Consider the following 13443-nt stretch of genomic DNA (forward strand, 5'->3'; position numbering starts at 1 on the left):
AGAGCTCGCCGATAGACGAACCCGGTCACTCATCCTTAGTCGGACCGGGCAAGAAATGATTGCAAAAGCTATAACCACCAAACTGTCGGAAAGAAAGCAAAAAACATTGACCCTTTCGACTCGCCGTCGAAGACACAAACTCGGCATCGAATTCGATTGACACGTAGTGGCATCGTGCTGGTGATAGAGAGAGAGATAGAGTGAGTTTTTGGTTCCACGTTGCTACCGTACCGTACCGTTGCGTTGGTAGTCGCCAATTCGTACGAGTAGCTTCACCGGAACATCAATCAACGTCGTCCCGAAACGTCGGATTTCACGCAGTAGGACGATCCATCAGCCTTCCAGCCCGTGCGTTGTGGTTCCCGCCGGGTTGTTTATTGGGAGGCGAGGCGACTCGAGGAAAGCCGATGCGTTTTTGGTTGGATGCATTCTACGCTTGGTGCAAGGAAAAAGGAAAAACTGAGTTGCTCAGTTCGGCGTATTGGAGCAGTCAGCATCAAGCTCCGCACGCTGCGCACTAAACAAAGGCCAATAAATTAGCTTCCCTAAAACTAATTATAAATTTAAATAAATAACTTTGCCAACGTCGACGGCGCATAGACGGGGTGCGATGAGCGCAAATGCACAGGAATTTTGTTTCGTTCACTGAACTTTGGATGTGATTCGTTAGGTTCGCGGGGTAAAGGAAGATGCAGCTGAGGATATGGGGAACGGTCAAAGTTGTTATATGTATCTTGGAAAAGTTTCATTCGTCTGCTGTAAGTTTTGCAATGGATTGCATCGAGCCGAAGTTTTGCAAGTTTTCGTTCAAATGTAAATTTAGCAGGAGCAATGAGTTGAGATGGAATGAATGGACCAAAGAGTGAGAAAGAGAAAGAGAGGGAAAGTAGGGCTTAAAGTGAAAGGGTGTTATATCTTCCATGTAAACAGCGAAGATTGAAGATGTAAAGGAAAGGTTTAAGTAAAGTAAACATCGTTTTTTACACCAGCGCATTTCAATTACCCGAAGAAATATGTTTAATTTAATGCACAGCTTTGGAGTCATTTGGTAGTGTACCATGTTTGTAAAATCGCCATTTGGAGCTTTTTCTAAACAGTTGACTCTAAAGCAGAATCGAGATATTGAATTTTGAATTTAAAACCTAGCCATCAGATAATACGATAAATGGTACCGCTACCGCAGCTTCCACCGTATGATGACCGGTGTGTCCTATAAGGTCCTTCAGCCAAAAAGAATAAGAAGATAAGGCTATATCCTCACTAAGAAACAGCATACCTGTTTCTTCACTAGGCAGTTTTTCTTTCACATGGTCAATATCTTGTCACAAAGTAATCTACTTCTAGACCTGCTCAGGATTGAGCACATGGCCAGGTCGCCAATCAGTATCCAGGAAACTCGGTCTAGGGTTGCATTCCTCCGTACACAGCTGCATCTGATCTCCAACAGTTTTGACTCCACATCCACTGCTTCGTCACATGCCCTGCTCGGACACACCGCAGAAGATAGTGTTTGGCACCCGCCGCTCGAAAATGGCGAGTGCAGTGAGTGGCGTCCTCCGTCAGCTTAGTCCGAGATTCGTACCCCTAGAGGACTACCGGACGTATCAAGGTGCGGTATATCTTACATTTCGTGTGTTGTTGGAGTCTTCTGGATCGCAAGAGTTTGTGTAGTTCGTAGTAGGCAAGATTCCCCTGAACAATGCGCTTTCGGAATTCGCTGCTTACGTTGTTGTCCGAAGTTACGATCGTACCAAGGTAGCAGAACTCCTCTACCACCTCTAAATCGTCGCCCTCAGCTGATATTCTGCTTCCGATTCGGGCTCTACCACGGTCAGAGCCTCCGGCAAGCAGATATTTTGTCTTCGTCGCATTGATCCGTAATCCAATTCTATTGGCCTCGCGCTTCAATCGGGTGTACGCCTCGCACACCGCCGCAGTTGTCCGTTGTCGACGATGTCGATGTCATCCGCGAAGCCAAGGAATTGGAGATATCCGTAGAACATCGTGCCACGGATGTCCTAGTAACACGAAGGAGTAAAAGCTTTGATACAGAATACGGATGTTTTATAAACTGTGGAAAGTTTAACCGAGTCATCCAGTACCAGGTAACAAAAACTATCTGAAAATTGTTCAATTTCGCTAAGCAGGAACGTTCTTTTTTTTATTTTAATCGTATTGCTTTTAAATTCGATTTTAGCCAGCTAACTAATAAAAAGCAATCTAAATTATCCATCAAATAAATTTTAAATGTTATATACAAAAAGACTTAAGCAACACAGGCCACTTGAACTGACTCAACCCAACTTTCTCCTTACTTAGCGTCGTTATTTAACACAATAAACGACAGTATCGAGCTTTACCATTCATGCTTTAGCGAACAAATTGTTCCAAGCATCAACATCTCCCATCGGTACCGTTAAGTTCCGTTTGCAGGTCTTTGTGTATGTACATTTTAAGAACCTTTCCGAAAGTTCCGTTTCGCTTGTTTTTTTTTTCTTTCGGCTCGTTTCCGCAGCCAAGTCGCCGACAAGTGGCCGTGTGCGATAGAACACGTTGTAAATTAGCTGCAAATTAATGCTGCACCATGGCGAACGAGAGCTTCTAGGGGTGAAAATTAAAAGAAACATTTAATGACTTCACACACCACCGACACCATCAACTCCCATTTCACCGGACACCACCCGGACCTTGGAACGGATGTTCATTTGTTCCAGCCAATCTACAACGGTGCCATGTGTGTGCACTGGTTCGCTCACCGAACCGGTCCGGGAACTGGTGTGGCCAATTTCGTGTGCATGTGCATGTGCGTTGTGCAAGCCTGTGCTTGCGTGTTCCATTTTGGGCACTCAGTAGACGTCTAGCAATTGGGAGACGAAAAAAAATCGTTTCAAACTCACACACATACACGTAAGCCCTCTCGGTAGCAAAAGGATGGCTAGAATACGCCTTACAAGTGGCAAGGCTGCCAAAAGTGCAACAATTTTAATGAAGCCATTTTCCCAGCGCATCACCCCTCCTAAACCGCAACCGTCGACTGCGCCGACGATAATAGAACGGCCCGAAGGAAAAGCTACTTCAGCTACGGTACCATGCAGGTCAGCTTGGGGGCCAGCAGAGCAACCATTTTGGTTTTTTTTCCTTTTTCATCTGCAGCCGATTTCGTGGGCTGACGGTTTCCTTTCATCACCGAGCACTTGGCATCATCGTGACCATGTTCGATGAAAATGACTCAACGGAAACACCTACTGCACAGAAGGACCACGGCGTATGGGGTCGCAGTCGTGCCCAGGCAATCGTCCTGCAGTTGCCTGTGTTTCTTAGAATTCGACTCCCGTCGGTTACAATTTATTTTATCATCATCATCATCATCATCGCCACCAGCACCAGGCAGTAGCAGAAGCAAAAGGCCATCAACTTCAGCAAGGGTGATGTTTTTATCGTTATCAGAACGGGTTGCAAGACGCAATACCATTGCACCAGACCAACAGATGCATCTGCCGCTACTCACTTACAAACCGGCACCGCCAATACCCGCTATCGTGCTCTCAGTTCAGGTGAAAGTTTCATCACTTTCCAGCCCGATGAACATGGGAAGAAAACACTTCTTCAAATTTTATTTCCATCCCCGCACCGCACATCCACCTACTCCAAAACGGCCCACCCCGAGCTTGGAAAGTGCTTTATCATCAAGCAGCATCATGGAGACGCCTGGTGCTTTCTTCCCTGCTAGCACTTGCAGTTGCTGGCTCGATGACGAATACATCGGGATACGCTGGTTACGCTGTCTTTCGCACCTAGCGGGTAATGAAATGGAGACTGTAATTAGACTCTTGTGAGCTACGAGAGGAATGCAATTAGTGTGTGTGTGTATGTGTGTTGGTAGCATTTTACCGTGCTAACTCATGCCATCGGTAAATGTAATGTGGCCAAAAACTGCCAACCAGTTTCACTCCTTTTTTGCTGGTGGTTTTAACGAATGAGTTGGCGGATGCATCGAATAAAGAGTCACCGAAAAAACGAGTAGAAGCTCTAAAAGAGGATCTTTGATAGTATGGCATGATACTTTAGTTAAATGAAATGGACAAATGTTTGTTTCTAGCAAAGAAGACAAATTGAAATTATGGAAAATAAGATTAATAATTTATTGAACTTTATAAGACAAAATAGTCATCTTCTTCTTGGCTTAATGACCAGTAAGGTCATTCCGGCCGTCGTAATGGCTTTCTAGACTGCCGATATGACGTAGTTGGTTAGTCAGTCCTCACTACGGGGGGACGGTCCGGATGGGATTTGGACCCCGGTCTTGTCGTTTGAAGACCGCTGTCGCCTACACCACCAAGCCGCCCCCTAAGACGAAATAGTATAAAATGTAATAGAAAATATTGAACTTCGTTTATCTGGAGAACAAATACTTATAAAGATGGGCTTTTGGTATACTTTGCCAACATGCGTCATTAAACAGGAATGTGTTTAGTAACCTTTTTTAATTAGAAAAAATAGTTAAACATATTAAACTAAACCAAATGTCTTGTAGAAGCGTTTAAACTGTTTGTATCTGTCACTATTTTATTCAAAAATCTAATAATTTGAATTTGCACTGTTAAATATCTTCAAAACGAGCATTACTATCATGATTGCTTTCATCCTCTAAATTGTACAACAGTGCCATAAGCGATCAAACCCCTTCCTCACAATTCTTTAGCCCTTCGAGACAGCATTAAATGCTCGAATGCAACATTTTCACATAAAAACCACCAACAGAAAACCATTTTAAAAGCAACAGTATACACGCAAAAAAAAAGTGTCTTTGCATACCCAGCTTTACAGCACAATCAGGATGATCAGACGGACAATCCCGCCATCGGATGGGACGCAATGCGGCCCTACCGTAGCTTGGATGCTGCTTTCCTTGGGATCAGCAGGAAACCAAAATTGAATTACGACGATAGGGGATTGAAATTTATTACCGATATTTTTACTGCCTCAAGTGCCATAATTCACCTTCACCCGTTCCATTATCACCCGGTCCCAATGATGGCCCGTTTTTTCCCACGTCCCGGATCGTGAAGCGTTAGGACTTTTGCTAGCTAAAGTGTATGTGTGGAATGAGTATGGAAAGCTTTTTTAGTGTTTCTCTGCCACACTTCTTCTTCTTCTGTTGGCGATGTTGCGGAACCTCCTCTCGTTAGAATCGAACAGTACAAAGATATGCTCCACGGTGAAGCGACACGAATTGTACCTTCCTCTCAAGCGTTGATACTAATGCCCAGAATCAGGGGGAAATAGCAGAAGCACCATCCCCATTAGTAATAGAGCTAGTAGAAATGTGTCGGATACAACGTAACGCCACTATAAATCTGCATATATCACTTCGCTCGCCTTGTTCATGTGCACCGCGGCGAAGAACACGGTCGTGATCGGTTTGTGGGTGTGTACAACACCAGAAGCAAAACGAAAACGGGTACGAAACCGGGTACGAAACAGTCTACGTGTGTGATTTTACAGCAATCGATTCAGGGCATTGTTTTTTTTTTTTTTTTTTTTTGCAAGCGCCAAGTACAATTATTGGAGTGTTTTCGCTGGGTATTTTCTGTTCTATTTTGTATGCTGGTATCAATCCGAGTTCGAGTTGATACCAATTTTAAATCCTGCTTACATATTTAATTCCCAATTCCTAAGGGAAGGGAAAGGGAAAAAGCTTTATGTGAATTAAGATCTGTTTCCCAAACTTTAAATGGCATGGAATGAAATTAAATAGTACAATAATGACGAAATGAAAAACTATATGCTCTTTATGATAAGATCACTTGACAGCCTAAATATTTCCAGGATAAGGACGAACTTGTCCGTCTTCCTATGAAGACGCCCGCTCCGTCAGGATTGAAGGTTTTTGGTGTATCTTGCTTATTTTGTTTTTAATCAACTAAGTCATTAGTGTTGCTGGAAAAAAGATACAATCCAAATAGCGAAGCGTTCGATACCGAAGCTTCTTCTTGGCCTAACGACGTCTAAGGTCACGCCGGCCATCGAATGACTTACTAGACTTGCCGATACTACGTAGTTGGAGTTGGATAGTCAGTCCTCACTAAGGAGGAACGGTCCGGATGGGATTTGTACCAAGGTACTGTCATTTCAAGACCGGCGCCGCTGTCGCCTGTTCCACCGAGCCGGGCGATACCGAAGCTCTTCAAGCCAATTCATTCAAACAAACAAAAGCTATTTTTCAATTGGAAAAACCTGAAATTCTATTAAGTTCCTGAGAATATCACAAATTCTAAGTTGATACGATTCATAATCCTTTGCAGTGATTTTTTGTTTGTTGTTTTATTTATTTTTTGTTATTCGAAATACTCAAACATCCTTCCGAAGCAAATGTCTCCAAACACAATCATGTGTTTATCTTTCTTTGGCTCCTGAAATACCAAAATAATCGCAAACACACTTCCCACGGAACAATTAAACAAACAGTTTTACTTCAGCATGCGCAACTGTTTGCAAAAACTTTCAACAAACATACGAAAGTCACCACCGATTGGAGTTGATTTTTGTATCTACCTTTCGCATGCAAGATGTCCAGACTCAATTCAAACAGAAACACACAGCACACACGTCACTTCCTAAGACTAAAAAGCTACCTTTATTGTGCCCGAACGAGATAATAAATAAACAAAAGCGCTACAAAAGCTACGCACGGCTACGAACGTGAACGCCACGATACTGGCGTGTCAATACTGATCCTCTAAAGCCACTGTGGAACCGTTGGTACGAATTGATGCAGCTCACAATCCGTTTACCTTGAAAATATCCCCGAACGGTGCATTGGACGGTACGGCCGAAACACTCCCCGAGGATACCGCTTTGCTGCTGCTGCTGCTGCCGCTGCTACCCTTATGATGGGGTCGTTGATGTCCTTTCCTGATCCGTGCCCGATATCCTCCCGAGGTGGTTGTCCCTTCGCTCTGCTCAGAAACCTCATCGATCGGAGCATCTGCATCGTCATCATCGTCGAATCGGGATGGTGGTTCATCGCCACGCTGGCCTACCTTTTGGCGAATGCGGTACGGGTAGACCGGTAAGTTTTCCTTCGTTGCACCAGCGGACAGCAAAATGACGGTCGGTTGCGAGGTGGTTGAATAGTCGCGAATGTAGTTCTGCAGAATGCTCAAAAAGAATAGAAAAGCTAACAGCGTTAGCACCGCGACGGAGGCACCCTTAAAGCGAAGGCCCTTGTTAAACGGTCCACCGTACGGTCCACGATACACTGGATATGCCGGTGGGGGTGGTGGTGGTGGTGGAGGAACTGGATGTGCTGCTCCTTGCGGTCCCTGACCCCAGGGTAGAAAGCTGGGGAAAAATCCACCCGCTCCATTGTTATCGGATCCGTGCCAATATTCCGCCGCCTCGTCGTCGTACAAATCTGGTCCAGTTCCTGGCCCATAGACGGGATACTTTACGCCAGTAAGCAATGGCGATGTTTCGTGATGAATTCGCTGAGTGATGCTGGCCGTATCCATCGGTGGCATGCTGGTACTGCTACTACTACTACTGCCACTGATCACACTACCGATCGTGCTGAATCGCTGCAACATACCGTCGGCCATCGCGGATGATCGCAGAGAAAAACACCCGTCTGGTTGTGGTTCCGTCACCGTACTAACGCGTTCCGAGTGCTCGCATGATGCATTTTACCCATCGCACCGGTCCGGTAATGAAATTTCTAACCAATTTCTCAAACCCTCCCCAAACCAGATACACGGTCAAGGTTCAAGACCCCGGCGGCTGCGTGCTGTATGGGCGGCTCGCTCGACCGTTAAATTGACACCCCCTAACCGTCAGTCAGTGGCAGCGCACGGCTTGATTGTGTCAAATTGCGCGACAACAAGACACGCGTTAACGATGACGCATCCAGTCGCGAAAGACGACCGGGAAAGCTTTCCATTCCGTCCTCTGCCAACGGGGAAAAGTGCGCCTTGCCACTTTCCATACGAGTGGGCACGTACGCTTTTCTGTAGTTGGCAGTTGGAAGGTGAACCGGGATGCTTCTGGCTGGCACACAACAACGCGCTAACGGTGCACGCTTAAGGGGCTGTCATCGTCAAAAGCACCGATTTGTAGCACCGTTGCCATTTATCTTGAAGCGATGATAAATGTTTCATGTACAAAGGCCAACATTTACCAACAACCGCTTGCTGTGAACTGGTCTTTGTTGTTTGAATGTCAATTTTGCATTATGGATCATGTGAGAGCTTTCTTTTTTTTATGGCAGAAAGCTAGATTAGTTTCTTAATATAGACAACTACGATTCTTCTATCAGGTTTTAAGGTAAATGAAGTAAGCTTACATATTAGGACTTCAACTGGAAAACAATAACATAGTCGATATTTAAGTTAACATATCAAGTTCAGTTTTTGCTCTTTGATAAATTATCAGCGAATACAGTATTTGTTGTGCAATATTCAGTTATACGCAAGGAAATACCACTTTTTTCAACAACCTTTCTATACTAACCACTCATTTTAATTGTTTCACAACAAAAACTCAAATAATTACAGAAGAATTCACTTAAAAGTTCTCTAAAAATGTTTCCTCATATCAAAGAAGATTTATTACACAATTTGAAATTTGAGACAAAAATAAGTCCTTTCGAGTATAAAATAAAATAAATGTCGGGTAATAGTCTCGTCTTCAATTTTATAATGATAAAGTACAACGCTGTATCCTAACGATTAACAATCCATCCTGTTCAAAGCCCTTCGATTTATGCAGAGCTTTCAATAGATTTGGAATAGATCGGAACTCGGATCGGAGCTAAGTAACTGAAACAGGAGATTCATATTCCCGATTTGTCTTTTATCACTAATCAATCGGTATTATGAAGTAATTAGACACGTCCTGACATTCTCTCGCTTCTGGATTAAGAATCAAACTGCTTTGCTACGGTAACCGAATTGATGAGGATAAACCGAGGATTTAACGTCTAGTGATTGTATCGTTGATCAAATCTTTAAACCAAGGGTCAGAGCATTATCGTAAACAATAAATATCCCAAACCAAATCGACATTATTTCAACAATCCGGCATGCCTGTCTGAGACGAAGCCATCCATGAGATGATCACTCAAAATGGTTGATGGTGTTCTTCGGTAATGTCTGTCGTAGGGACTGATTCAACTGACCTCAGCAGCGATCAAAAGATTTTTATTTTTCAAAACATATTTCAACGGAGGGCTCCAAATTTCCTAAAACATAGAAAGAAAGACATATTTTTCGACTGTCATAGGGTAGGAGTTGTCGCGAATGTTACATTGCATCGACCGAAAAATTGTTGAGACCGTTCACAATCAACTAAAATCATACTTTTCATAAAACATCCTCACAGCATAACATAACCAAAGGCCAGAAATTATTTCAAACGATTTCAATTAATTTAAGTACGTACACCACAATATCCCTCGTTATATACTTCCCTCCTATTTCATCCCTTCATTCCCTCTCTCCATCCAGCAGCATATTGCTGCTGTCACCGTTTTCCGCACCGGCAACCGGTGTCGTGGCAATTACGCTCCATCGATTTTCAATATGCCTTTTTTTTCAGGGTGCTTTATTCTTTAATTATAATATTGCACCGTCGGTTTCGTACTTTTCCCCTCCGGCCAATGTACACCTTTGCAACACCCAAAACCGTCCACCCGCCCACCAATCCGAGCTGGATAATTAATTATGTTGCCAAAATCCAACTGTGGACAACACGCACAAATAATGAAAAATGAATCGTTTACCGACATTACCTCCTCCTCCGGTATTCCGTTCCACCGTTCCAGCTTGGCACTTTTGGTGCAGCGCACACGCGAAAAGAGGCAAACAGCCAGTGCAGCGACATGTATCAAAAAGGCTCAATGGGAAACTCGTCAGAACAGGACATGCCACCTTTATATATGGCCTGTCGATCAACCGATAATCGGTCAATCGTGAAATGTTTCGGTGGCGATCGGGTTGCCTCTGCTCTCCGCGCTCGCTCCGCCAGACCAGGGCCACCACAACCGCAACAGAGCAACCCCGTGTTTCCGGTGGCTAAACCGACGGTAATCAATCCCGGAACCAATCGCGACATCACGTGAAACTTCACCAGCTGACCCATACTTTCATCGCAAAAAGGTTCTCCCGCCGCTTGTATCGATAACCGTACCGAACGGCTTAAAAATAATTGAGAATGATCCAGCAGATGAAGAAATAAAAGCAAAAGCTTAAACAAAAAATATGAAATAAAAATGACCGAACAGGAGGGTATTAATTTAATTAAAAATAAATAGATGAAAAACGGCAGCTGCAAAACTTTTGCGCTCTGCATAATTCTGTCCTCAAATAACGGAAACCGATTGACGATGGAGGTGACATGCAAAAAAATAAAATAAAAAAACAGAAGATTTACCGATCGGTAACAAATTTCAAATAAAAATAGTTATCACACCGATAATAAGGTATAATGATGCTATAACTAGTCCAGCCCTCGGTCGAATCGGAGCGGTAATTAATCTCTCATCATCATTTTCAAGCTGATCGAGCATACGAGCAGCACATAAAGTCAAGGGGCGCATCAACCTGGCCAGGGATTGGGCCAGTTTTAATACATCCGTTTTTAATCACTCAATACTCATTACCACCTTTAACCTGCCCATCCCTCCTTTCTGACTGGTGGTACAGGTGATGAAAATGAATGTTTTATGCGCAAAAACACTCTCCCGACCCGACCCGGGGAACACATCACTCCCGGCTGTGCTTTTTAATTCGTTTACCGGAATGCTTTTTTTTTACCCCTTTTTGTCTGCTATCGGTTGTCGAAATGTGCCATTCCAAAATATGTTGGACCGGAAGACACATGCTATTTTTGTGCTTGCGTTGATTTTTTCAAACACTCGTTTTCAGTTGAGTTTATTTGAGTGATTCTTTTTACACTTTCGTTTTTTTATTATCTGCTGCAGCTTCAATTTATGTTTTTGTTTTGTATACTTTTTTTTTTGCTTTCTTGGTACTAATGGAAGTGTTTTTGCATGTTTCTTCTACCTATCAATTACTCAACCATTTATCCATCCTATCGGCAATAAATGTCACCGACGAGTTGGTCCGTTTTGAGTAGCAAAACAAAATCTGTCCGGTAACGAGGCGTGGGGTTCCGCATTATTGAAATAAATCAAACCGAATGGAGTGAAATTTAATCGTTGATATAAAGCATTTAAATTGATTAGAACATTCCAAATAAACAGCCATTCGTTAGAACAGTGTTCTGTGATGTGTAATGAAAACGTTATAAAGCAAATAATCGATAAATGTTGTGCAATGAGTGAATGTTAGGCACTTTTATAGTTTTAAAATGTATTTATATATTAAAGGGAAATATAAGAAAACCATGAAAGGTGTGTTATTAAATTGTGTGAGCATAATCTCCACATTCATACCATAGCCAAAATAGGATGTTGTTCAGCTATGTAATTGGTACGTTGCTGAACAAGTTTTGTCTATTACTCTGGGCTCAATACATTGCTTGTGATGGAAATCCTCCGAATGAAGTCTCCGTTTCTATAACGTATCCCTGGCTTCGGACGATGCTCCAGCAGCTGTCATTTCTTGCGGCTTTGGAGACATCTTTCACTCACTGGTAAATTGTCTGGAAATTTTTTTTGCATCTACCGAATATCATCAAACCAACGATTCCCCGCGAACTGCTGCTCCACAGGAGGACACGTAAGTTAGAAAAACAGAAAGGTAAAAAAAAACAGGAATTATGAGGTCTAAGAGCTGGCAAGACAGGTCAGCTCGTCCATACTCTTTGAATCCATTTGAAACGTCTCCCTTCGAACATTTTCATGGCATTGAATACGCTTCAAATTCGAAGTTGTTTTCGGGTTGTAACACATAACGATAGTCTGTTACTTTAAAGGCATCTGACCTGCGAGGATAATCTTCTTGCCTTTTGGCACTGCAGCCTCGAAAGTTATCGGCCTATTATATATGGCTAGCTTAACTTAATCTATCCGTAGCGGGTTAGTGAATCCGGCTTACGGAGAAACAGTTCGTACGGGTTGAAAAAGTGCTCAGGATCTCTTTGGTCCTTCGACGGAACTGATCCTTTAGAGGAACTCCTTTCGATGAAATTAGTTTTGGTTTTCGACCCTTGTAAAAGTTCGTGCGGACTAAATGTTCTATCTACATGTACGAGGACTCTTGAAATTCTATTTCTTATCTCAATCATGTATTTCATAGTGGCCTAACAGGTTGCTCTGTTTAGAATCTTAACTGTCAGTTTTTTTAATCCGGTTGATTGGTCTGGCCGTATTGCTACTATTACCGTGGTTCAGAGAGTTAAAAACTGATGTTTTAGAGGTCAGTGTTTTAGTCAGTCTCTCTTTTGCTATTGAAGAAAACCCACCAGATTTCTCCCCGAGGATCGCTCATCAAAACATGCATTTCGAAATTTCAATACAAATCAAACTCAATTTTGCGCTGTAATGCAAAGATTCGATTTTATTGCAAACGTACAATTTTTTCGGAGTCCGTTCTTCTTTTACTATTGCATAAATTCTTAGCCTAACGAGCGTAAACCGAAAGCGAACGGTTTTTATAGATTAATCATCCCGTTGAATCTTCCTATTATCGTTTTTGTTTCGTTTTCTGTACTAGTTTGTTTTTGTTTTTGTTATTTTTTTCATTTATCTAGCGACCAAAAGGTGAAGAAATAGTTTTAAAATTGTTTTCTAATTCGAATTGGCTCTCCTTAAGATAGGCACCTTCTTCGCACAAAATATACCGCCATTTTATTCCGTAACACTACCTACGATCTATCTGCGCTTCACGTTAAGTTTGTTTCCGTATTTTGTATGAAAAAAGTTGTACCATTTTGCTTCTAAACAGCCTTGCCACCGAGGAGGCGGGATATGCGACGGATTCATCTCTATTTGCGGGAATTTGTCTCTCGTTTGCACTCTAGTTTCGGTACCCTTTAACCGGCAGGGCACTATGAGGATGGTTATGACGGGCTTAAAGGTAATTGTATGTGTGAACTATCAGTCTCCAAGTAGAGAGGTGTTGTTCCTGATCATCTCGGACGATGGTATGATATATTTTTTCCCCACTGTTCGTTAGCTTGCACGGTGCCGTTGGATGGCCATTTTCTTAGCGAGCGAAATTTAATCATCGTCCAGTTCTTGCCAGAGAGCCAAGGAAACACGCATGGCGCCAAGCGTTACCCCGTGAGCCATCCGTTTTCCAGCGACCCATTCACAAGAGCGTTGCGAGCAGCAATGTTGTTACAACGATCAGCATGTGTCCGAGCACAACGTTCCGTGTTGTGGTGCCTCCGTTGGCCCATTTTAAACCAGAATAGTTAATGTTGGGAACGTTTTGTTCTGTAAGAGAAAAAGAAAAGGCATTAGTGTAAGTAAACATTCAC

General features: G+C 42.9%; 5 protein-coding genes across 6 annotated transcripts in view; 2 read left to right on the forward strand and 3 right to left on the reverse strand.

Annotated features, from left to right (window-relative positions):
* The window catches only part of LOC126556771 (uncharacterized), a 364167-nt gene that overhangs the window by 167777 nt on the left and 182947 nt on the right, over positions 1 to 13443 (forward strand). The gene's annotated exons all lie outside the window — the stretch shown is intronic.
* The window catches only part of LOC126557752 (lysyl oxidase homolog 2B-like), a 249133-nt gene that overhangs the window by 62748 nt on the left and 172942 nt on the right, over positions 1 to 13443 (forward strand). The gene's annotated exons all lie outside the window — the stretch shown is intronic.
* The window catches only part of LOC126558142 (uncharacterized), a 459948-nt gene that overhangs the window by 27043 nt on the left and 419462 nt on the right, over positions 1 to 13443 (reverse strand). The gene's annotated exons all lie outside the window — the stretch shown is intronic.
* LOC126559529 (uncharacterized) lies at positions 6775 to 7616 on the reverse strand. Its single transcript, XM_050215698.1, has one exon. It carries the CDS (start codon positions 7599 to 7601, stop codon positions 6780 to 6782), a length of 822 nt encoding a protein of 273 aa, XP_050071655.1. The 5' UTR covers positions 7602 to 7616; the 3' UTR covers positions 6775 to 6779.
* LOC126558359 (lachesin-like) overlaps positions 13175 to 13443 on the reverse strand; it is a 346936-nt gene continuing 346667 nt past the window's right edge. For both annotated transcript variants that reach the window (XM_050214360.1, XM_050214359.1), the window contains one exon: positions 13175 to 13399. In XM_050214360.1, coding sequence (XP_050070317.1) covers positions 13272 to 13399 — 128 coding nt within the window. In that variant the 3' untranslated portion in view covers positions 13175 to 13271. The remainder of the gene's footprint in view (positions 13400 to 13443) is intronic.

This window comes from Anopheles maculipalpis, chromosome 2RL (genome assembly GCF_943734695.1).
Source record: "Anopheles maculipalpis chromosome 2RL, idAnoMacuDA_375_x, whole genome shotgun sequence".
Classification (NCBI taxonomy): domain Eukaryota; kingdom Metazoa; phylum Arthropoda; class Insecta; order Diptera; family Culicidae; genus Anopheles; species Anopheles maculipalpis.

Bases quoted from the DNA above. Each gene is read 5' to 3' on its own strand.
- LOC126559529 (XM_050215698.1), bottom strand. From the start codon at position 7,601: ATGGCCGACGGTATGTTGCAGCGATTCAGCACGATCGGTAGTGTGATC.